The sequence below is a fragment of the Mobula birostris genome, chromosome 14 (assembly GCF_030028105.1).
Source record: "Mobula birostris isolate sMobBir1 chromosome 14, sMobBir1.hap1, whole genome shotgun sequence".
Taxonomy (NCBI): Eukaryota; Metazoa; Chordata; class Chondrichthyes; order Myliobatiformes; family Myliobatidae; genus Mobula; species Mobula birostris.
This window is the reverse complement of record NC_092383.1, coordinates 77,007,459-77,033,821: the sequence shown is the minus strand read 5'-3', so window position 1 is coordinate 77,033,821 and position 26,363 is coordinate 77,007,459. Positions and strand designations below refer to the sequence as shown.

General features: G+C 39.3%; 1 protein-coding gene across 2 annotated transcripts in view; it reads left to right on the top strand.

The window, feature by feature from the left end:
- Positions 1-26,363, top strand: part of lrig2 (leucine-rich repeats and immunoglobulin-like domains 2) — an 86,133-nt gene that overhangs the window by 40,075 nt on the left and 19,695 nt on the right. For both annotated transcript variants that reach the window (XM_072278713.1, XM_072278714.1), the window contains 10 exons: positions 1,161-1,304; positions 2,661-2,804; positions 3,371-3,514; positions 8,493-8,636; positions 10,489-10,569; positions 11,384-11,455; positions 17,049-17,117; positions 18,938-19,101; positions 21,274-21,594; positions 22,849-23,130. In XM_072278713.1, the coding sequence (XP_072134814.1) occupies positions 1,161-1,304; positions 2,661-2,804; positions 3,371-3,514; positions 8,493-8,636; positions 10,489-10,569; positions 11,384-11,455; positions 17,049-17,117; positions 18,938-19,101; positions 21,274-21,594; positions 22,849-23,130 (1,565 nt within the window). The remainder of the gene's footprint in view (positions 1-1,160; positions 1,305-2,660; positions 2,805-3,370; positions 3,515-8,492; positions 8,637-10,488; positions 10,570-11,383; positions 11,456-17,048; positions 17,118-18,937; positions 19,102-21,273; positions 21,595-22,848; positions 23,131-26,363) is intronic.

Sequence of the window (26,363 nt, the reverse complement as noted above, 5' to 3'; positions counted from 1 at the left end):
CACCCAGGCAACAGTTGTATGTGCAGTCTCTCCCATCTCAGCCACTGAAGCTTGTACCTCCAGAGTTGTCACAGGTCTCTTGGTGTCCTCCCTCACTCGTCCCCTTGTACGGTCACTCAGTTTTTTAAGGATGGTCTGCTCTCGGCAGATTTACAGCTGTGCCATACTCATTCCATTTCTTGATGATTGACTTCACTGTACTCCAAGGGATATTCATTGACTTGAAAATATTCTTGTATCCATCTCCTGAACTGTGTTTTTCAAGAAACTTTTTGCGGAGTTGCTTGGAGTGTGTTTTTTTTTTTTTTTTTTTTTTTTTGTCTTCATGATGTAGTTTTTGCCAGAATACTAACTCCTCAGCAGTTGGACCTTCCAGATACAGGTGTAGGTGTATTTACTACTATCAGTTGAAATACCTTAACTGCACACGGTGATCTCAATTTAACTAATTAGGTGACTTCTAAAACCAATTTGCTGCACCAGTGAGGATTTGTTGTCTTATATTAAAGAGGGTGAATAATAATGCAATCAGTTAATTTGTGTTTTATATTTGTAATTAATTTAGATCACTTTGTAAATATGTTTTCACTTTGACATGAAAGTGTCTTTCTGTTGATCAGTGTAAAAAAAACACTTTAAATCCACTGAGATTCAATCTTGTAAAACAATAAAACATGAAAATCTCGGGGGGTGGGTGGTGAATACCTTTTATAGGCACTGTAGGTTTAGGGTGAGATGGGGAAGATTTAAAAAGCACATGAGGGGCAACTTTTAAAAGCAGAATGTGGTGGGTATATTGAATGAGCTACCAGACAAAGTTGCATCAGGTACAATAGTGTCATTTAAGCAGCACTTGTTCAAGTATAAAGACCTGGGTCAAGTATATGAAATTTGGACCAGCCCGGTGGACACAGTGATCAGCATGGGCTGGTTGAGCTGAAGGGCTTGTATCTATATGTGGTTAATTGAGCATCCGATGAAAAGTCTTGGTCTGAAACTGGCACTTTATACTTCTCCATAGATGCTGCCTGAGCTGTTGAATTACTCTAGCATTTTGTCTGTTACTCGAATTCCAGTATTAAGGGCCTCTTTTTTTAAAAAAAAAGATAGTTTGTGCAAAATTTATTTGTTTTGTAACATAAAATCTGTTTAATTTTCAGACATTTGAACAACAACCGAATAATGATCCTTGAGCCGGGTTGTTTTGATAACCTTTCCAGCACATTGCTTGTCCTCAAACTGAACAGAAATAAAATTTCTGTCATTCAACCAAAGAGCTTCCGGATGCCTCATCTTCAGTATCTGTGAGTGATTTTGTTCATTTTGCTTTTCAGAGTACAGAAATGTACTTTCTCAAAAAAAGGTAGAAGTGCTCCTTCAGCTTTCATAGATGAGATTATTACTGACTTAGTTGAATGCAAATTGATTAGGTCAGTAGAACCAAGCCGATTTGTTAAAGATGGGATGTTCTAGAACCACTGATTATCCAATCTCTGTGTAGAGAGAGAGACCTAGATAATGTTTTGCATTGATGACTTCAGTAATTCAATGTAATTTATGATAACTCTTTCTCTATAGATGCTGATATTTTAGCGATCTTTATTTCTGATGTATCTCCAGCTACAGACTTTTGCTTTTATCAGAACAAAGTGCTACAACCTTGAGATACCCTAGCTTCTAGGTCTCATACTTGCTTTTGGGAGCATGACTGTCTTTTTGAGCTGTTGCATCAGCATGCATTCCTGGGGCACAGTGGGCAAGTTTACTGTGGAATGTCAGTTTAAGTTCAGTGAAATGTGCAGGAGTCAACTGAGATTTCGTTGCAGAATGCTGTCTTGTACAGCAACAAGTGTAAAATTTACACTAAGGATTCTCCAATATTTCTTGGGTCTGAATACTGAATGAGCTGTCTACTTGATGTAGAAAGTAGTCAGACTATCAAGAAGTTTCAAGATGTGTAATAGCTACAACGTGTACAATACTCTGCTAAATTACTGAGAGAGTTTCGTGTTTACTTGAAAAGCTTTATTGTTTAGACTATAACAACCCCTAGTGGGGAAATCTAGAACTGGGAACTTAATTTCTACATAAAGAGTTGCCTGTTTAAAATGGAGGTGGGGCAATCTCTTCTCGGTCATTAATCTTTTGGAATTTGCCACCCAAGATACCAGTGGAGGTTGAATTCTTGAATACATTCAAAGCCAAGCTAGATTTTTTTTTTGTCTACAGGGAAGATATTAAGGAAATGGGCTTAGAACCCCTTGGCCTGCTCCTGAGGTTAATATTGTAAATAGGTCATGCCCACAAGAGTACTGACTTAAACCTTGGCACAAATGACAATTTTGCTGTTGGCCTCTCATGTTAAGACCTTGCTAGTAAACCATAAAACAGCTGAATCTACTGAATAAGATTGTCAATGGCCAACCTAAGGAAAATAGCCATATTTGTGGCAATTATTTGTTAAACTACTGAATCTAAAATAGATATGTACAAGCATCCTTTGCCAACTCGTAATGTTTAGAAATTTATTGTAAAAGTTGTCATTGTAGTGCACATTCAACCACCTGGAAGGTTTTTCAAAATCCTTGTCACTTGTTTAAGGAGGGAAAATGTACCTTATCCACCGGACAAGTTAAATTTGTGTTTTGATGTTTGAACAGGGAACTAAAGCGCAATAGAATCCGGATTATTGAAAGTCTTGCATTTCATGGCCTTGACTCATTGAAATCATTGAAGCTACAGCGTAATGGAATAAGTGAACTTAAGGATGGAGCTTTCTGGGGGCTCAATGAAATTGAGCAGTTGTAAGTCCTGTCATTTAATATGTATTCTGGATCTTGTCAAACCACTTAAGAAAATACTGGAGTTTTGAAGGGTTTAATGTAAGTAAATCAAAGTAATGTGAATATAATTGTTGAAGTAATTGTGGATTAACTTGTCTTTCTTGGATAAGTCAACAGTTTTCTTTTTATATCTGTTATGTAGTCCAAGGCAATTTAATGTCTCCCCTTCTGAACCTTGCAGTCTTTATTGATATAGTTTACTTTGCTAGAATTATCCTAGTTTTTGATTGTAAGTTGTACATGCAGGGACCTGCCTGGCTAAGGAGTGGAACTTTAATGCTGCATATTACTTGATGTTGCATGCATATCTAATCATTAGTAAGCAAAAGTTTGGATGCTTTAGGAATATTTTGAAGAACTTTTGTTTTGGGGGAAAAAATAGAAATTGATTTGGCATTAGAACTGATTTTTTTGACTCTGGGAAATCTGGTCGCTTTTTAATTTGGCTTAATTATTATGTGACTACTGTTAAGAAATAAGATAACTTCAGGTTAGGGAAAAAATAGATGATTATTTTTCTGTTTTAGGGACTTGGAACACAATAACTTGACTGAAGTTACCAAGGGTTGGCTATATGGCCTTAAACTTCTGCAGCGGCTACACCTGAACCAGAATGCCATTGCCAGGATAAGTGCTGATGCTTGGGAGTTCTGCCAGAAACTGACAGAGCTGTGAGTTTGTTTAATTCTTTCCTTCAGTCTTCTATTACTGGCTTGAAGTAAATCATGATTTTAATCACTGTGGGGCACAGTTTCATCCATCGCTTTAAGAATATATTAAAACGTAGCCTTTTGACAATGTATTTGGTCACCTATCCTAATGTGTTGTGAAGTTTTTAAAGTTGGTGCAAGGGGCCTTGTGCTGGTACAAGCATGCCTTCAAATTGTTAATATGAAAGCAAAATTGTGCGTATACTCCGGATGAGGAAAGGGTATTCATTTTTGAAAAAGGATTTGGTTGCTTTAAGGTGTTGACAATGCACTCTTTCCCCACTGGTACATTTTTTTTTTAGTAGTTTCCTTAATACACAAAATAATGTGTATAAAGATAAAACAGTAGCTTTAATGTGGTTTTCGTGATATAAGACTGAGCTGTCTATGCATCTTGTTTTTTTAACTAGAATTGTGTTCCTTTTTTAAAACTTATGGACTCACTGGTTTCAGTGGTGTTTCTAGTATTCTTATGACAAAAAAAATGTAAAATATAGGACTACACAGGAACAGGCCTTTTGGCCCACAATGTCTCTGCTGAGCATGAAGTCAATATAAATTATCTGCTTGCATATGATCCATATCCAGACATCCTACCTCTCCCAGAAGTCCAGGGAGTCTCCCACATATTGATAGCACCTCCCTGACGCCCGGAAATTATATACAATATCCCGGAAATTTTTTTTTTTTGAGAAAGAGAGGGAGAGCGAGCATCCTGATTGGTCTCTCTTCGTGCTAAGAGTGGTTCCCAACCACCGGGCCGCGAGGAAACAATATGATTTGGCAATATGAAGGATATCAGTCAGCTGCACTTTTCCTCACCCTGTCACGCACTGTTGCACGCGAGGTCATTACACATGTGTCATCCATGTCAGCGCGGGAAGATCAACTCCTCGAGCTTGCAAATGACGGCGGGCTGAAAAGTATGTTTGACATAACATCTTTGCTGGCATTCTGGATCAAAGTCAAGGCTAAATATCCTGAGATAGCCATGAAAGCACTGAAAACGTTGCTTCCATTTCCAACATATCTCTGCGAAGCAGGGTTTTCTGCAATGAATGCAACGAAAACAAAATTGCGGAATAGACTGGACATAAGGAACCCCCTTCGAGTTTTGCAGTCTCCTATCACCCCTCGATGGCACCGTCTTCTTGCAGGAAAACAAGCCCAGGGTTCCCACTGATTCAGCAATATTGGTGTGTTGCAATGATTTTATATGTTCATATGAGGAGAATATGCACTGTGTGTTTAATATCCAAACGTTACTTAAAATGTTATGATGCTATGGACTTATAATTGACTTATCACTATATTCATGTGAAGAAAATATGCACTGTGTTTAATATTAAATTTGTTAGATAAACCCTTTTAGAAACGAAATTGAGTGTATTAGCCACTTCTTATAAGTGACTTATAGTTGACTTATCACCTATATTCTGGTCGTGATTACCCCCCACCCCTCCGGTCGGCTGGTCCGCAAGAATATTGTCAATATTAAATTGGTCCGAGGTGCAAAAAAGGTTGGGGACCCCTGCTAAGTAGACCTATCAGTTTTCTCTGTGGGTGGGCTTTACAGTCGACCTCAAAAATAATGACAATGTTGCTCGCTGCACTGTTTGCAACAGTGACTTTTCTATTGCCCATGGTGGGTTAAAATGTAAAAGACATGTTGAGGTGAGCTTAACAGGTGTCATTCATTCATTAGCATAGCTGACATTATCTAAACGGGCTGGTTGCTAAGGAGCTACGCTATTGATGTCCTACGTGATGAGGCCAAACTCCCTGTAGACAGCTTAAAGTTGTAATAGAATAAACATGATAATATAATATAAGTACATATTTTAATGTCACATTTTCTGCATATACCCAACTTGGTTTACAGATTAGACAAAATCACTAAACAAAGCATTACATACACCCTTGGAGGTCGACCGGGGGTGGGGGGGATATGGGGTTGCGGGGGGCGGGGATGCTACCTCCCTGAAATGAGTTTTTTGCAGGGTGGGATGTCTGCATATCCCTAATTTCGCGCTCTGTTCATGTCTGTCTAAATGCCTCTTAAATGGCTCTCTTGTATCTGGTTGCATCATCTCCCCTGGAAGCGTATTCCGGACTTCGTATACTGCTTTGTATAAAAAGAAACATGCCACATAAATCTTAAGCACTCCCCTCTACCTTGAAACTATATTTTCTAGTATTTGACATATTTAAATGGTAAAAGATTGCAGCGTGCTGCTGTGCAGAAGGACATAGAAACATAGAAAATAGGTGCCGGAGTAGGCCATTCGGCCCTTCGAGCCTGCACTACCATTTATTATGATCATGGCTGATCATCCAACTCAGAACCCTGCACCAGCCTTCCCTCCATACCCTCTGATCCCCCTAGCCACAAGGGCCATATCTAACTCCCTCTTAAATATAGCCAATGAACTGGCCTCAACTGTTTCCTGTGGCAGAGAATTCCACAGATTCACCACTCTCTGTGTGAAGAAGTTTTTCCTAATCTCAGTCCTAAAAGGCTTCCCCCTTATCCTCAAACTGTGACCCCTCGCTCTGGACTTCCCCAACATTGGGAACAATCTTCCTGCATCTAGCCTATCCAATCCCTTTAGGATTTTATATGTTTCAATCAGATCCCCCCTCAATCTTCTAAATTCCAACGAGTACAAGCCTAGTTCATCCAGTCTTTCCTCATATGAAAGTCCTGCCATCCCAGGAATCAATCTGGTGAACCTTCTTTGTACTCCCTCTATGGCAAGGATGTCTTTCCTCAGATTAGGGGACCAAAACTGCACACAATACTCCAGGTGTGGTCTCACCAAGGCCTTGTACAACTGCAGTAGTACCTCCCTGCTCCTGTACTCGAATCCTCTCGCTCTAAATGCCAGCATACCATTCGCCTTTTTCACCGCCTGTTGTACCTGCATGCCCATTTTCAATGACTGGTGTATAATGACACTCAGGTCTTGTTGCACCTCCCCTTTTCCTAATCGGCCACCATTCAGATAATAATCTGTTTTCCTATTTTTGCCACCAAAGTGGATAACTCCACATTTATCCACATTAAATTGCATCTGCCATGAATTTGCCCACTCACCCAACCTATCCAAGTCACCCTGCATCCTCTTAGCATCCTCCTCACAGCTAACACTGCCGCCCAGCTTCGTGTCATCCGCAAACTTGGAGATGCTGCATTTAATTCCCTCATCCAAGTCATTAATATATATTGTAAACAACTGGGGTTCCAGCACTGAGCCTTGCGGTACCCCACTAGTCACTGCCTGCCATTCTGAAAAGGTCCCGTTTAATCCCACTCTTTGCTTCCTGTCTGCTAACCAATTCTCTATCCACATCAATACCTTACCCCCAATACCGTGTGCTTTAAGTTTGCACACTAATCTCCTGTGTGGGACCTTGTCAAAAGCCTTTTGAAAATCCAAAGATACCACATCCACTGGTTCTCCCCTATCCACTCTACTAGTTACATCCTCAAAAAATTCTATGAGATTCGTCAGACATGATTCTCCTTTCACAAATCCATGCTGACTTTGTCCGATGATTTCACCGCTTTCCAAATGTTGGGAGTGCTTGTGCATCGATCACAAAAGGTTGCTTTGCAGGTGCAGCAGGCTATCAAGGCAAATGGAATGTTGGCCTTCATTGCTAGAGGAATTAAATTTAAGAGCAGGGAGGTTATGCTGCAACTGTATAAGGGTACTGGTGAGGCCGCATCTGGAGTATTGCGTGCAGTTCTGGTCTCCTTGAGGAAGGATAAGCTGGCTTTGGAGGCAGTGCAGAGGAGGTTCACCAGATTAATTCCAGAAATGAGGGGGTTAGACAATGAGGAGAGATTGAGTTGCCTGGGACTGTACTTGCTGGAATTCAGAAGGATGAGAAGAGATCTTATTGAAATGTATAAAATTATGAAAGGGATAGATAAGATAGAGGCAGGGAAGTTGTTTCTACTGGTAGGTGAGACTAGAACTAGGGGACATAGCCTCAAGACTCGTTGGGGTAAATTTATGATGGAGATGAAGAGGAACTGCTTTTCCCAACGAGCGGTGAATCTGAAATTCTCTGCCCAATGAAGCAATGGAGTCTACCTCAGTAAGTGGATGTAAGGCAAGGTTGGATAGATTTTTGCATAGTAGGGAAATTGAGGGTTATGGGGAAATGTAGGTAGACAGAGATAGTCCGTGGTCAGATCAGCCAAGATCTTATTGAATGGCAGAGCAGGTTCAACGGGCTAAATGGCCTATTGCTGCTCCTATTTCTTATGTTCTTATGTAAATTCATGTATTATAAAACAAATTATATTACTGTATAACTTAGAAATCTGCAGCACATTACAAGCCCTTTGGCCCACAATGTTGTGCCAACCATGTAACCTCTATAGAAGCTGCTAGATTTACCCCACCACATAGCCCTCTATTTTTCTAAGCTCCATGTACCTATCTGAGTCTTTTTTTATTTTAAAAAAACCCTATTGTATCCGCCTCCCACCATCGTCGCTGGCAGTGCATTCCACGTACCCACTACTCTGTGTGGAAATTCATACCACTAGTGTCCCCTCTGCCTGCTTCCAAGCACCTTAAAACTATGCCCCTTTGGGTTAGCCGTTTCAGCCCTGGGAAAAAGCCTCTGGCTATCCACAGGATCAATGCCTGTCATCATCTTGTACACCTCTATCAGGTCACTTCACCGCTGCCGCTCTGAGAAGAAAAGGCCAAGTTCACGCAACATATCCTCATAAGGCACGCTCTCCAATCCAGGCAACGTCCTTGTAAATCATGCACGAATGTATACCTTGTGATACTCCGCATTGTTGTTGTATTGGATTATGAATGATCATTATTGTATATGGGGTGGGCAGGTTATATTAATGCAATTACATAATTTATTTCATACCTCTGAAATGACTTTGTTCCTTTTACTTTAGGGACATGACCTACAATCAGCTGACTCGTTTAGATGAGTCTACATTTACGGGTTTGAAATTGCTTGAGAATTTGTACATGGGAGACAACAGAGTGAGTTACATCGCTGATGGAGTTTTTAGTGGCCTGTCTAACCTGCTCACACTGTAAGTATGTTGAATAAATGAGGTTGTTCGGTAAAGTAACAAAAGCAGATTAAAGGAACAAAAATGTGTAATTTACTCCACATCCCTTATACTACTAATTGAAACTCATCTGTAAGTCTTGTCGGTGAGCATGATGCAGATCTAAGCCTGCAGCAGACATGGAATGAGTCACGTCTTCTATCTCAAAGTCATTATCCATGACTACAATGGACTGTACAGGTGTGCTTACTGGAGATTTTGTTACACATGTAAGCCATTGATGAAGATTTCTGTAAACTTGTTTTTTAAGTATTCCATTGTACTGAAGTGCAAAGGTTTCACGTTTTGTATCCAGTGTGCATTATCTTTTTACTTGTATTATTGGTGAAAACTACAGAAGATGGCAAGTCCTTATAAATTTGACTGTCAATATCCATTTAGCTGAGATTTGCAAGTAGTTCTTTGAATACTTATGGAAAAGAAATTGTTTCTAAGTTGTATTAAGAATGAAATTGACTAACGTCAGTTTAAAAGTCAAGCCAGAGTTTACTGTGGAATGTCTATCATTATATTCCAAATTAATCCCTCTCCCGTTCCCATTCTGCACCTAAGGAGGTTGTGACAACCTGAATTACTGCAATGAACTAAATGAAATTGCAAAGGAGTTCCAAATTAAATGGAATGGGTTTACGTGATGTGGATTTTTTGGCCCTTGGTTTAACCTTTAGTAGATAAGGGATTGCAGTTCATCTAGATTGGTTCAAAGTAGCATAAAGCAGAAAGGATCCACATTAAATTGTTGTTTGTCCCCTGGGGGAGGGATGAAAAAGGAAATGGCTGGTTTCTTCAGTTTGGGGTCGGCAGCCATATTCACATTCCAAGGCATTACTGATTAACAAGGCTCCAGCTTTTGATGCCTGAGTGGAGCTGTGTGGAGAAAACTTAATTGATCAGGGCAAAGGCAAAAGGGTGGAAACATCTTCTGTCAAAATGAAGTTGGGAGTAATGCTTAGTGGAATTGTTTATTATTTAAGCTTCTGAATGAATTTTGCAGTTTGCCTCTAATTAGTTTCCTCAGAATTTAGAAACTTGTTTCAAATGTTCTCCTTAAAGACACAATCTTTGTCACTAGCTAGCAAGGTAAAGTGGTGGAGTATATCAGTACTTTGGCCTCTGAACATTGTGGTTCTATTCTTGTATTCTTGAGCTGTGTGGGCTAGTGGAAATTAGCATTCACACCAGAATGCTGTTGCAAACTGCCATTAACAAACGTTGAAGACCACATTACACATTTGCTAACTGAATAATGCATAATGTTTACAGAATTTGAACAGATTTAAAGCTGAAGGGGAAACATTCAATGTTTCCATCTGGAAGTCATCACCTTCTATAAATTCAGACTATAAGAATATCTAGTGAAAAAATAGCAAGTATCTACCCAACTGTGAGTTTTACAAAAAGTCTTCAGGTTCTTGGATTTTTGTTAATTACATCCATCAAGAAGGTCATCTTACTTCAAAGTTTTCTTTCATACCTTGAAGTCAATATTGAGCGCAGTAAAAACTGAGCAAAAGTACTGCTGGTGCACATGGGGAAAATAGTCAGCACTCTTCTGTTGAAAGTTTGCGACCTAAAATGTTAAGCTTTTATTTTGCCCAATCTCCATTGTGGTGCTTCCTCCTTTGTTACAGGTGGTCAACTAAAATATGGTGTGCTCTATTCAGATCACTATCTGATACACATTGTACCTTTTGTATGGGCTGTAATGCTGCTTTAAGGTCTCAAAGCAGTGTTCTTGTATGGGTGGTAAACTGAAATTGCTTTTTCCTTATACTGTTTGTAAAATTCATTAACAGCAGGTTTCTTTCTGTAGTGATCTAAGGAATAACGAAATCTCATGGGCAATTGAGGATTCAAATGGTGCTTTCAGTGGATTAGAGAAGCTGCAAAAATTGTATGTATATTGTGACTCAAGTTTGTGTATTGCTTTTCCATTGAGCATTTTTGTGCCTGCCCTTTTCACTTTCTCCCTTGCCAACATGAATTCAGCCACAAACCTAAGATTGCAGTGATTTTTAAAGTTGATCCATGTTTTAACTACTTTTCTTCCAACACCCTTACCTGCTGCAAATTATTCATGATATTGCTCATATTAAATGGGCTAATTTGCTATTTAACATTTTACTGAACTGTTTAGTCTGATTTTAAGAGGTGCAGTATATAATTTCTAGTCTAGGTTATAAGTATCTAATTTGGCTAGTTTCTCCAGGCTAAAAGTCCTTGTCAATAGACATACCTGAGGTTTAACAATGGCTTCAGTGCTATGCTAAGAAGATAAATTGAAGATATTTTCTACTACAGTTTAAGACCCAAAGTTATGATCTAATCCCTTGTGTAGCGGATATTTTGTTGTGAATTAAAGTGCCCTTCAGAAGTTTTGAGGCTGCTTATGCTTAGTTTGTACACGTGCACATTACAGCAACATTCATTTGTTTGAGATCGTCATCAGATTCTCAAGCACAAATCAGTTATGACAACCAACCTTGATGCTCTGACTAGGGCATAGATTTTGGCAAGTAACAAATAGTCTGTTCATTGTTGATATCTTTCTGTCTATTAGATTAGGAAATAGATAGCTTTCTCCAATCTCACTATCCTGCTTTTGTTAGAACCTATTATGGAGCTTTTTATAACGGATGCAGACAATGTGTAGATGGCTTTTGTGGTGCACACTGTTGACTGTCACATGTCTCTTTGCTTCTTTATAGGATTCTGCAGGGAAGCAAAATAACTTCCATCACAAATAGAGCATTTTCTGGACTAGTAGCCCTTGAATACCTGTAAGTATAAATATAACCATATAACAATTACAGCACGGAAACAGGCCATCTCGGCCCTTCTAGTCCGTGCCAAACTCTTACTCTCACCTAGTCCCACCGACCCGCACTCAGCCCATAACCCTCCATTCCTTTCCTGTCCATATATCTATCCAATTTAACTTTAAACGACATTGTCGAACCTGCCTCAGCCACTTCTGCTGGAAGCTTGTTCCACACAGCTACCACTCTCTGAGTGAAGAAGTTCCCCCTCATGTTACCCCTAAACTTTTGCCCTTTAACTCTCAACTCATGTCCTCTTGTTTGAATCTCCCCCATTCTCAATGGAAAAAGCCTATCCACGTCAACTCTATCAATCTCCCTCATAATTTTAAACACCTCTATCAAGTCCCCCCCAACCTTCTACGCTCCAAAGAATAAAGACCTAACTTATTCAACCTTTCTCTGTAACTTAGGAAATGAAACCCAGGCAACATTTTAGTAAACCTCCTCTGTACTCTCTCAGTTTTATTGACATCTTTCCTATAATTCGGTGACCAGAACTGAACACAATACTCCAAATTTGGCCTTACCAATGCCTTATACAATTTCAACATTACATCTCAACTCTTATACTCAATGCTCTGATTAATAAAGGCCAGCATACCAAAAGCTTTCTTCACCACCCTATCCACATGAGTTTCCATCTTCAGGGAACTATGCACCATTATTCCTAGATCCCTCTGTTCTACAGCATTCTTCAATGCCCTACCATTTACCATGTATGTCCTATTTTGATTAGTCCTACCAAAATGTAGATCCTCACATTTTTTCAGCATTAAACTCCATCTGCCATCTTTCAGCCCACTCTTCTAACTGGCCTAAATCTCTCTGCAAGCTTTGAAAGCCTACTACATTATCCACAACGCCACCTATCTTAGTATCATCTGCATACTTACTAATCCAATTTACCACCCCATCATCCAGATCATTAATATATATGACAAACAACATTGGGCCCAGTACAGACCCCTGAGGCACACCACTACACACCCTCCTCCAATCTGACACACAGTTATCCACCACTACTCTCTGGCGTCTCCCATCTAGCCACTGCTGAATCCATTTTACTACTTCGATATTAATGCCTAACGATTGAACCTTCCTAAGTAATCTTCTGTGAGGAACCTTGTCAAAGGCCTTACTGAAGTCCATATAGACAACATCCACCGCTTTACCCTCGTCAACTTTCTTCGCAACCTCATCAAAAAATTCAGTAAGATTGGTCAAACATGACCTTCCACGCACAAATCCATGTTGATTGTTCCTAATCAGACCCTGTCTATCCAGATAATTATATATACCATCTCTAAGAATACTTTCCATCAATTTACCCACCACTGACATCAAACTCACAGGCTGATAATTGCTAGGTTTACTCTTAGAACCCTTTTTAAACAATGGAACCGCATGAGCAATACACCAATCCTCTGGCACCATCCCCATTTCTAGTGTCCCTGCTATTTCCACACTAACTTCCCCCAAGGTCCTAGGGAATATCTTGTCCGGACCCAGAGGCTTATCCACTTTTATATTCCTTAAAAGCACCAGTACTTCCTCTTCTTTAATCGTCATACTTTCCATAACTACCCTTCTTGTTTCCTTTACCTTACACAATTCAATATCCTTCAATATCTAAATACACTTCAATTCCTTGAATGATCTCAAATTGCCGCACAAATTAGAATGAGATTATAAATATGTGTTGTATTTAGCATATTTTATTTCCATTTACCAAATATTCTACAAGTCAGGATTGTATGTTGGTGTTAGTTTCCTCTTTATTGCAGTCTGCACTCTATGATATAGGGCCCTGAAATAAGTGTTGGTTGGAAATAACAACAGTGCATACATGGGGAGAGACTTGGTCACAGGAAGCTTCCCTATTTCAACTGTATATAGTGTATGTATGGTTTTAAACACCAGAGATTAGACAAGGGTTGCACAGTGAGCAGAGCTGTTCGCTCAACTCCAGTGACAAAGGTTTAGTCCTGATCTCTTGAGAAAGTGTCTTTTCTGTGAAAGTCTGCATATTCTTGACATTGCATGGCTTTCCACTGGATGTTCCGGCTTCCTTCCACGTAGCAAAATGTGCTAGTTAGTAGCTCATAGAACCATAGAACATTACAGCACAGAAACAGGCCTTTTGGCCCTTCTTGGCTGTGCCAAACCATTTTTCTGCCTAGTCCCACTGACCTGCACCTGGGCCACATCCCTCCATACACCCCTCATCCATGTACCTGTCCAAGTTTTTAAATGTTGAAAGTGAGCCCACATTTATCACTTCATCTGGCAGCTCATTCCACACTCCCACCACTCTCTGTGTGAAGAAGCCTCCCCCCCAATGTTCCCTTTAAACTTTTCCTTTTCACCTTTAACCCATGTCCTCTTTTTTTTCTCTCCTCTAGCCAAAGTGGGAAAAGCCTGCTTGCATTCACTCTATCTATACACATAATTTTATATACCTCTTATCAACGCTCCAGGGAATAAAGTCCTAACCTATTCAACCTTCCTCTGTAACTCCTTTTCTCAAGTCTCGGCAACATCCTTGTAAGTCTTTTCTGCACTCTTTCAACCTTATTAATATCCTTCCTGTAATTTGGTGACCAAAACTGTACATAATACTCCAAATTCGGCCTCACCAATGCCTTATGCAACCTCACCATAACTTTCCAACTCTTCTACTCAATACTTTGATTTATAAAGGCCAATGTACCAAAAACTCTGTTTATGACACTATCTACCTGTGACGCCACTTTTAGGGAATTTTGTATCTGTATTCCCAGATCCCTCTGTTCTACTGCACTCCTCAGTGCCCTACCATTTACCTTGTATATTCTACTTTGGTTTGTCCTTCCAAAGTGCAATACCTCTCACACTTGTCTGAACTAAACTCCATCTGCCATTTTTCATTTGGCCACTATGAGTTGTACCTAATGTGTGGGTGGGTTTATGAGAATATGCATAGAGAATCAAATGGAATTAGTGTGATTGGGTGCAGGATATTCAGGAAAACTTGGTGGGTAAAAAGCCTTGTTTCCATGCTGTATAATTCATTGACTGTATTTTGTCAAAATCTCTACTTTATAAACTATTCTTTGGTCATTTGGGTAAAATTCAGAAACAAAGGTTCTGAACTTAAAGAGGGGTAACTTTGAAGGTATGAGACGTGAATTAGCTAAGATAGACTGGCAAATGACACTTAAAGGATTGACGGTGGATATGCAATGGCAAGCATTTAAAGGTTGCATGGATGAACTACAACAATTGTTAATCCCAGTTTGGCAAAAGAATAAATCAAGGAAGGTAGTGCACCCGTGGCTGACAAGAGAAATTAGGGATAGTATCAATTCCAAAGAAGAAGCATACAAATTAGCCAGAGAAAGTGGCTCACCTGAGGACTGGGAGAAATTCAGAGTTCAGCAGAGGAGGACAAAGGGCTTAATTAGGAAGGGGAAAAAAGATTATGAGAGAAAATTGGCAAGGAACATAAAAACGGACTGTAAAAGCTTTTATAGATATGTAAAAAGGAAAAGACTGGTAAAGACAAATGTAGGTCCCCTACAGACAGAAACAGGTGAATTGATTCTGGGGAGCAAGGACATGGCAGACCAGTTGAGTAATTACTTTGGTTCTGTCTTCACTAAGGAGGACATAAATAATCTTCCAGAAATAGTAGGGGACAGAGGGTCCAGTGAGATGGAGGAACTGAGCGAAATACATGTTAGTAGGGAAGTGGTGTTAGGTAAATTGAAGGGATTGAAGGCAGATAAATCCCCAGGGCCAGATGGTCTGCATCCTAGAGTGCCTAAGGAAGTAGCCCAAGAAATAGTGGATGCATTAGTGATAATTTTTCAAAACTCGTTAGATTCTGGACTAGTTCCTGAGGATTGGAGGGTGGCTAATGTACCCCACTTTTTAAAAAAGGAGAGAGAGAGAAACCAGGGAATTATAGACTGGTTAGCCTAACGTCAGTGGTGGGGAAACTGCTGGAGTCAATTATCAAAGATGTGATAACAGCACATTTGGAAAGCGGTGAAATCATCGGACAAAGTCAGCATGGATTTGTGAAAGGAAAATCATGTCTGACGAATCTCACAGAATTTTTTGAGGATGTAACTAGTAGAGTGGATAGGGGAGAACCAGTGGATGTGGTATATTTGGATTTTCAAAAGGCTTTTGACAAGGTCCCACACAGGAGATTAGTGTGCAAACTTCAAAGCACACGGTATTGGGGGTAAGGTATTGATGTGGATGGAGAATTGGTTAGCAGACAGGAAGCAAAGAGTGGGAATAAACGGGACCTTTTCAGAATGGCAGGCGGTGACTAGTAGGGTACCGCAAGGCTCAGTGCTGGGACCCCAGTTGTTTACAATATATATTAATGACTTGGATGAGGAAATTAAATGCAGCATCTCCAAGTTTGCGGATGACACGAGGCTGGGCGGCATTGTTAGCTGTGAGGAGGATGCTAAGAGGATGCAGAGTGACTTGGATAGGTTGGGTGAGTGGGCAAATTCATGGCAGATGCAATTTAATGTGGATAAGTGTGAAGTTATCCACTTTGGTGGCAAAAATAGGAAAACAGATTATTATCTGAATGGTGGCCGATTAGGAAAAGGGGAGGTGCAACGAGACCTGGGTGTCATTATACACCAGTCATTGAAAGTGGGCATGCAGGTACAGCAGGCGGTGAAAAAGGCGAATGGTATGCTGGCATTTATAGCGAGAGGATTGGAATACAGGAGCAGGGAGGTACTACTGCAGTTGTACAAGGCCTTGGTGAGACCACACCTGGAGTATTGTGTGCAGTTTTGGTCCCCTAATCTGAGGAAAGACATCTTTGCCATAGAGGGAGTACAAAGGAGGTTCACCAGATTGATTCCTGGGATGGCAGGACTTTCGTATGAAGAAAGACTGGATGAACTGGGCTTGTACTCGTTGGAATTTAGAAGATTGAGGGGGGATCTGATTGAAACGTATAAAATCCTAAAGGGATTGGACAGGCTAGATGCAGGAAGATTGTTCCCGATGTTGGGGAAGTCCAGAACGAGGGGTCACAGTTTGAGGATAAAGGGGAAGCCTTTTAGGACCGAGATTAGGAAAAACTTCTTCACACAGAGAGTGGTGAATCTGTGGAATTCTCTGCCACAGGAAACAGTTGAGGCCAGTTCATTGGCTATATTTAAGAGGGAGTTAGATATGGCCCTTGTGGCTAAAGGAATCAGGGGGTATGGAGAGAAGGCTGGTGCAGGGTTCTGAGTTGGATGAGCAGCCATGATCATAATAAATGGCGGTGCAGGCTCGAAGGGCCGAATGGCCTACTCCTGCACCTATTTTCTATGTTTCATATGGACAGGTACAAACTATTTCAAAAAGATGTGTTCACTGTCCTAGCTAAACTACTTACCCTCATTCTTTTTTGTTTTTGGAATCTGAAATGTCATTGAATTTACTCTCATTAGTGTGAGAGATACTTTGATATGTTAATATGCTGTGCAATTGTTTCCATTCCTTTTACTTTCTACTTACACAAATTTTATTATCTTCCTTTCAGAGATCTGAGCAATAATGCCATTATGTCAATTCAAGGAAATGCTTTTTCCCAAATGAAACTTAAAGAGCTGTGAGTATTTAAAAATATTCCAGCCAGTTAATACTGTTCATTTAATTAAAAAGCCTCTTTCTGATTAAACTTTGTCTCAGTCATGTGCAAAGCCTTCACATAGACCTCTGTTTGATAGTTGCCAATGAATACAGGATGGTGGCAATGGGTTGGAGGTGGGTTGTGTTAGGGAAAGGATGATGGGCATTCTCTATCCATATTAAAAATTGGTGGTCATTTTGGTAACCCAGGATACTTTGAAAGAGTGCATGAGTGATGTAATGTGAAGTGATATTCAGGTAAGCAAAAGAAAATCTACCTTTTGTATATCGTAGCAGGGTTTTTTTTTGTTCCGCTCTGTGCCTTGAAGCGTATCAGGCCGCAATCTTGCCGTTTCATTAGCATTTGTTTTTTGCAAGGCCAAGTTGCTAGCTTGACGCTCAACCCAGTGTGAATGGAAAGCGTACAAGAAGCCGGCCAGGCTCAAGCACAGGACCATTTGCCTTAAAGTCCAATGCAAATGCCACTATGCCACTTGCCAGCTAATCATAGCAGCTACTGTGACGCTATTACTGTTTAGCGCATCGGAGTTTGGAGTTCAATTCCGATGCTGTTTATAAGAAGTTTGTACATCTTTCCCATGAGTGCGTGAGTTTCCTCCCACATTTCAAAGTCGTACCAATTAGCAAATCAATTGGTCATTCTAAATTTACATATGATTGGGCCAGGATTAAATGGGTGGGTTGCTGGGCGGTGTGGCTTGTTTGCTGGGAGGCCCTGTTCCATGCTGTATCTCAAAAAGTAATTTCTTTTAAAATCCTGGGATTTAGGTAACATAATTGAATTGCTAATGTTTAATAATAAAGGTGCCTTTGAGATTGGAGACAGATGATGTTTCTGAGGTGGTATTTTATAAAAAATAAATTGTACAATTAGCAAATCTGAGATAAAGTGACAGCTGTGCAAATGCACTATTTCAAGGCATTGGTTACTTTGTCAACAGGATTTGTTGGTTAAACATAACTGTATAACTATTTTGAGTTTTAATCAGTTCCATACACAGAATTCAGCTCCCTAAGCCTATAATGCTGTCTTTTAAGACATGGCTGATCTATATCTTATCTTTGTTTACCTGCCTTGCTGCTACATCCCTTAATGTTCTTGCCCAATAAAAATACAAATCATTAGTTCCAATCTTTTGAAATGGATGGGATATGGGCCCCATCTTGTCTTGAAGGATTTCTGTCGGTTAAAAGGCTTAAGTCACAACCTTTTGAAAAGGATGACCTAGAACCTATCTTGTTATTTATGCTACGTGTTTGGGAAATGATTGGTTTGTATGTAGGTGATACATGGTTCACATGCACAGTGTTACTGCAACTAAATTGATACATAAATGCTAACTTGGTTGCTGTTAGCCCACCTCCCCTCTGAATGGGGTATTAACTTAAAGTGATCATGTACTTCCATTGACCTTTCTGGGTGAATGTTTTTACTTTTAATAGTGGGTGTTCTATATATTCACTGCTGATAACTGATTTTCTATGTTTATATGCTGCCATTTAGCCTTTTGTATAACATTTGTTTTGAGTTTGTCTGAGCTTTGGAATGCCACTTGTATAGCATTCAATGTTTCCCTTGTACAACAGCCCCCAGCTAAGATGAATGGGATACAATTCCTGGAAAAAAAAACTGTGGTTTTGGCTGTCATAGCATTGTCTGTACTTGATTCCTTGGAGCTCCTTACCAAGAGATGCTTGCTGCAATTCACTGAAAGTAATAATTTAAAGTTATGCTTTTCAAAGATATTAAAAAGGATGGTTTTAATTTATTCTCCACAGAGTTCTAAACACATCCAGTCTTTTGTGCGATTGCCAGTTGAAGTGGTTGCCTCAGTTTCTAATGGAAAAACAGTTTCAGCACATGGTTACTGCCAAGTGTGCTCATCCTGTGTGGCTGGCAGGAAAAAGCATCTTTAGTGTTGATGCAGAGGACTACATATGTGGTTTGTATAATTTGTTTATTCTGGCTTAATTTGTGGGAATTAGGCTTGTTAGATACTTAAGTAACTTGTCTCATTTTATGGTAAATTGTGTTTTTTTTCTTGCCAGTGATTCAGTGTAAAATACAGCTTAAATGAATACTAGTAATTGTGAACATTAAGTTTCTTTATGTATACCTTGAAACAAGCATTGTAATTCTGGAGTAAGAGAAATAGAAATCAAATGGAGGACTTGTTAAATCTTTCTGGGTGGTTGGATCTTCGTTTAATTTCTGATCCTTGGGGTTCTTCTGGAAGTTAGGAATGATGAGCAGTCTTAATTCCAGGATTTCAGTTTATTTTAAAGTACGTACAAACATACAAATAATAAGCAAATTAAATAAAGGGCTGAGAAACAATGCTAAGAGGTAGAATGGATGGTAAGACAGAAGAACTAAAGAGACCAAGATGGTGCCTCTGAAAAACCTATTACTTTTATAAGAAAATGAAAATTCCTTAGTTAGGAATGAATTAGTTAATGGACTACATAATTAAACAATTACATCATATGGGTAATGTGCTTTTACTTAGCCAATGCGAAAGGTGATTAACTGTTAGTTTAGCTTCTATGCCGCTTTCTGCCAGTGAGTGTGGAAAAACGCATTACTTTGTTTTTTTTTAAAAAGTGCAAATCTTTTTAAAAGAACAGTGGTTTTCAACAGGCATATGCCAAAATTTTGTGTTTCACTATCTGTTAAAAAATAGAATCAAATTACAGATATAAATTTTGGGGGGATTTTCAGCAATTTTCATCTACCCTTATATTGAAATGCTTTTTTTTAAATAATTATTAAGGAAAGGTGTGATAGAGTTGTGCACTAAATTAAAACTGGAGCCATCGCTGGCCTTAGATTTCCATTTAGAAATTGAAGTTGCTATGCAATTCCTACCATTAGTTAAGGATCCCTGTTGCCTCCAAGTACTAAACACGCAAGGGTCCAATTACAGAGTAGCGTAGTTAGTGCGACACTTACTACTCAGGTTGCTGCGGAATTCAGAGCTCAATTCCAGTGCCATCTGTGAGGAGTTTGTACGTTCTCATAGTGAACCACATGGGTTTCCTACCTGTGCTTCAATTTCCTTCTACAGTCCAAAGGTGTACCAGTTAGAGGGTTAGTTAGTCATTATAAATTGTCCTTTGATGAGGCTAGTGTTTAATAGGTGGATTGCTGGACTAGGCAGTGCAGCTTGGGCCAGAAGGGCCTGTTCCACACTGTATCTCTAAATTTAAAAAATGTAACTTCCATGGAGCAAGCAAGTGGTATTGATGGAATCGTGTCTGGTAAATTTGACCAGTATTCCAGTATTTTTTGTATCAAAAAGACCTGATGCTTTTCATTTGGAGCTGGTCGAGTTCGGGATCCCATTAGTAAGCCAAGTAGTGTTTCAAACGTGTCCTGACTCTGGTTCTTAAAGTTTCAACCCTTCAGCAGTTTACGTGCATCGTCCTAATGCAGGATTTGCATTGGCTATGTTATTCATTGTACACTCTCAGATTTGTTAGAATGGATTTTGGATGCCTGTATACAGAGAAAACAAAGGGAAAAAATGAGAGTAAAGGAACATTTTGTGAGCTAACATCTGCTGTTAATTAATAATTCAGTGGATGTTTAACTAAATTATATCTTGCATGACCTCATGCATTCTGTCAGCTTATTGTCTCCATATGCTTGCTCATATGGAAGTTGCTTTTGTAAACTTGTATCTTGACTTGAAGAAACAACCACAGAATGCTCATTATTTCCAGCATCTGTGGAATCTCTTGTGCTGAAGAAACATCCATTAGAATTCATAGCATTTTAGGCTAGTAGCAAACTTAGACTGTAATGATGCAACATATCCAAGATTATTAAGATAAGAAACAATGAACGGATCAGGAAATAAAGAATTTGTATAACAAATGGGGATAAAGGATTGATTTTTGGGGTGAATTACTTGGCAGCTATTTATTTGCTATTATTTAATTAAGATAATCCAAATATGACTTTTAGCAATAAATTCTTAAGCTATTTTCAGGAGCCGAGAGTAAAGCAGGGGATAATAGAATTCTGAGTACAACTGTTCAGTTTCATCAAACAAAACTCTTGGTATAGTTTTTGTATCATGGCTTATACCGTGATATTTTTCATTCCATAGATGATTTTCCAAAGCCTGTGATCACCACTCATCCTGAAACAACTGTGGCACTAAGGGGGATGAATGTCAGCTTCACCTGCACAGCTGGTAGCAGCAGTGACTCTCCCATGGCTGCTGCATGGAGAAAGGACAGCGAGTTGCTGTATGACGCAGAGATCCAGAACTTCTCCAGCTTGCGGGAGAAGGAAGGCGAGTTTATTGAATACACCACTGTACTGCAGCTGCGGAACATCAATTTTACAGATGAAGGGCGGTACCAGTGTGTTGTCACAAATTACTTTGGCTCAAACTATTCCAACAAGGCAAAACTTACAGTGAATGGTATGTGAATTTTCTTGCAATGGAGGGGTGTGTGGTTATAACAACTGGAAAATTGGAGCATAATGTAATTGCTTCTTGACTGCTTCTCTGGTGCAATGGAAGTTGAACATAAGTTGTGCTAAAATCACAGTAGTTATTGAGTCACGTACAATTAATTCCTGGGCAGCTTTTCCATTATTAATTAATTTTTTTCATTACCAGTTTCTATACCACATTGTAACAGTACTTGTCCGTACAATTCAGCATTAGTAATTGCATTTCTTACTCCCTTGCTGCTTGGTGACGACATTGTACCACAATCACTGACTAGAGGATACATTTGTAATTTGACAAATTTACTTGAGAAACTGTTAGTAAGTAAAATGATGGAATAATTTTTAATGGAAATATAAAACTGAAAGCAGAATACAACTTTTAAAGCAGAGGGTTAAAACTCTCACTCGGCATTTGCTGTCTGACACACAAAGACCAAAGATTTGTGCTGAAATTCAATATTCTGCTTCAGTATAAAGCTTTTGAATGATTTTAGTTTAGACCTACCCTCTGTTTACTTAGAATTCAAGTGAAATAGGTATAATGAAGTGGAGTGCTCCATCTCAAAACCCCAGTTCTATTTGAAAACCTATAGAGAACAAATTTGTATCCCTAGATTTCAATTATTGCCTTTCATTTTAGGTTACTTGTTCCCAGTGTATTGCAACCAAAGATCCAACATGTGAAACGTTCAGTTCGTTTTCAGTTTGAATGTCTGTTAAAAATGCAGTGTGAGCAAATGACGTGGGCAGGAGAAACATATGCCTGGCTGACAACAATTTGACTACACAGCAAACAAGTTTTTAAATTGTTCCTTTTAACTGGGAGGAAGGAGCAAACTATATAGTAGGAATCACATGAAATTTTTCCAATACATGTGGCATTTTTACAGAGATACAGTAGTGAACAAACTAAATTTATTGTCTCTGTATGACATCTTCACAATTTTGCATTCGTTGTGTTGTATCCTGTGCACATACACTGGGCTTTGGCTGCTTGGGGGCCTAAACTGGAGAAATCCCCCTGAGTTCTTATCTTTATAGTAAAACTTCACTTTAAATCTGCCCATGTAACCGTGATTCTAGCCTTGTATCAATGTTTCCTTAGCTCATCAATTGGGGAATTTTGTTTCATTAAACTCCTGGAAAGTGTTCTTGGTTATTTATTATTTGAAAGATTTCTAAAAATGCAAATTAGGATGAATTGTTTTGCTTCCAATAGAACTTCCCTCATTTATGAAAACTCCCATGGATTTAACAATTCGAACCGGTGCAATGGCTCGGCTGGAGTGTGCCGCAGGGGGTCACCCGATACCTCAAATTGCTTGGCAGAAAGATGGTGGCACAGACTTCCCTGCAGCAAGGGAAAGGCGTATGCATGTCATGCCAGAGGATGATGTATTCTTCATTGCAAATGTGAAAGTTGAAGATATGGGCATGTACAGCTGTATGGCACAAAATGCAGCAGGAGGCATATCAGCAAATGCCACCCTCACTGTCCTGGGTAAGAAGTTGGCTTTTGTGAAAACTGTTACTGGTATTTTGTCAACTGAATGAGAGGAGGATAATGATCCTAAGATAAATAACTTTGGATCAAGAATATGACATGTGTTCCATTGGACCATCTTATAGATTGGAGTAGATTCAGTCTTGGTGGACATGGGTGACTATTGAGTGAAGACATTTTTTTATTCCCCTCTTTGAATGTTGGGTTTATTATAACTGGACAAGTAAAAGATTGAGTTTTGCTGATTAATCCAACTAAGTTCCCATGACTATTATTTTTTATTTCAAAACAGTATAAAGTCTTTCCACCTTAACATATGATACTTCATATTGCAGTACAAGCCATCTCCGGGTCGCAAACTGGCTCCATCTATCTGTCAGAAAATACACAAAGTTACTTGGTACAATAACCATACCCCCATAGTATTATATTGACTGCTGATGTAGCTCATCATCATAGCTTGTCACACCAGATGTAGCTGTAAATAAGCTACTGGAGATTGAAGCTGTTAAATGTAAAAGGTCATTATTCAGCACATGCATGTATTCTAGAGAATCTATTTTTCCTGTTCTCCTATGTGTTTTCCCTTCCCTGACAATCTGCAATATGATGAGATTTATACAGTACTGTGCTTAAGTCTGAGGCACCCTAGATTTTTAATATAAATTGTTTTAGATGTTTTGTCTTCTGCAGAAGACAAATTAGTGTGTCTGCAGAAAAGAGAAAATTTTAGATTTTCATTCATTTTCCAAAAAATTAAATGTCATGGAGAAGTTGTGTTTTGTTTTTTTAAAAAGAAAGTAACATATCAAGTAATAGACCACTTTTCAAATAAAAGCTTGATTACTTCGTTGGTATATAGCCCAGTGCATAATTAAATAAAAATAACAAACAGGTGCTAATGATCAATGACATAATGAGTTGAATAAAACAACTGAAACTGAAAAGGGAATAGAATGAATCAAACTGGATGAAGGACAACCAGACTAAAAGGTGAGGGTGTAGCAAATGTGACAGTTTAACCTCCAAATCATCAATTCTTACACCATTACAAGAGTGAGCACAGCAACAAGACACCTGCATCAACAAGGTCTTTCCCAAACAGAAATTTCACAGCAGATAGGAGTTTCAGGTTGTTCTGTCTAAGCTCTTCTGAAGAATAAGAAAGAAATTGGCAAGGTTGAGGACCAGAAATGCTGTGCTTGGCCACAGAAACTGAGTGCAGCAGATGAGAGATGCATTAAACTGGCGTCCCTTCTAAATCGGAGTAAGTCCAGCACTGCTATTAGTTCTGAACACACAGAAACCACTGGAACCCAAGTACACCCCTCTAGTCTGGAGAAATTTTGTCAGAAGTGGTCTTCACGGATGAGTTGCTGCCAAAAAGCCATTCCTCCAGTGTGGAAGCAAAACCGGTGGTCTCGCTTAACACACAAAAACACAAGGACCAGGGTGCTGAACAATGGCAGCAAGTGCTGTGGATTGACAAACCAAAATTTGAAGATTTTGGCTCAAGCAGAAGGCATTTTGTCTGTAGAATAGCTTGAGAGCACTACATGGACGCATGTCTACAGCCAACAGCAAAGCACAGCGAAGGTTCCCTGCAGGTTTATGGCTGTGTTTCTGCAAATAGAGTTGGTGATCTGGTCAGAATTAATGAAATCATTGCTGAGAAGTACAAGCAGATTCTCATCCATCAACATACAAAATGCTGGAGGAACTTGGCAAGTCAGGCAGCATCTATGGAAATGAATAAACAGTCAATGTTTCAGGCTGAGACCCTTCTTCCGGACTCGTGCATCACACGGTACTTTTAGGAAGGTGTCTGAAAGGTCCCAACTTCATTCTGCAGCAGAACAATGATCCAAACACACAGCCAAAGTCATAAAGATCTATCTTTAGAAAGAAAAACGAGTTCTGCAACGGATGGTATAGCCTCCACAAAATCTTAATCTCAACATCATCAAGGCAAAGGCTGGTCACACCAAGTATTGATTTAATTTAGGGTTTATACCATTTACTGTCCTTTTGGTAACTTTTTTGATATTTAGAAACTTCATTTCATTATTTTGAAAGCATCTTCACTTTACAGGTTTTTTTACGTGTGCCTGAGACTTTTCCACAGTACTATACTTTTCAAGTTATCAGATACACTTTCAATTGTTTAAACTACCTACTTTAACACTTTGAGTGTAAACAATTAACTTTGCAGAATTACAAGTTTACATATTTTTTCAATTGGAACACATCCCAAATGACAGAATCTCTTTGAACATTAAAATACTGCTGGGTGCTCTGAGGAGATTCTAAGCAAGAGTATTAATTGTCAAAATGGACATGTCCTGACTTGTGTTTTGAATGGCAGAGCAACACACAAAATGCTAGAGGAACTCAAGGTCAGGCGGTATCTATGGAGGGTAATAAGCAGTCAACCTTTTGAACTGACACCCTTCATCAGGACAGGAAGGACAAAGAAGCCAGTGGCAAATATATGTCCTTAATGATATGTTAATAAGAGTTGCTTTAATGCCTTCCCTGATCTTAACATGGGGGGGGAGGGGGGTCATTGAGGGCCAATTAATGTGAACATATATTTATTGTCTTTTCCCATCCCGTTACAGTGGTACAGAATCAGGATAACCCACGCTGATTCGCTTGTTTCCATGGCTGTCAAGTATCAGTCAATGTTGCCTTGTTTTATAGAATATTGTTGCAAAAGTATCAAGTATCGATTGCCTGGTCAGTTTCCAAAGCAAATAGGCAGCCCATGTTTCTTGGAGATGGTGCCTGATTATTGCAGGGATGTTACGTGTAAGAGGGTTCATTTTGGGACTGCTTCTCATTTGAGTTAACTAATATTTGTGAGAGTTCAATCATAGGTATTCATGTATATAAGTTGGATGTTTGTAGCCTTGGGAGGGCCTGTACAATTTTTTGGCACTGGTTTGCAGTGTATAATTTGTCAACCACATTGCCAATCTAACTTCTGAACAGAACTACAGTTGCAAGAAGTTGTTTGTGAACCCTTTGCAATTACCTGGTTTTCTGTGTTAACTACTCAAAACATGGTCTGATCTTCATCTAAGTTACAATAATAGACCAACACAATCTGCCCAACTTAATAAAACAAACAATTGTACTTCTCGTCAATACCCAGTACACCATTTAAATAATCACAGTCTAGGCTGGGAAATGAATGTGAACCTCTGGGATAATAATGCCTTCTAGAA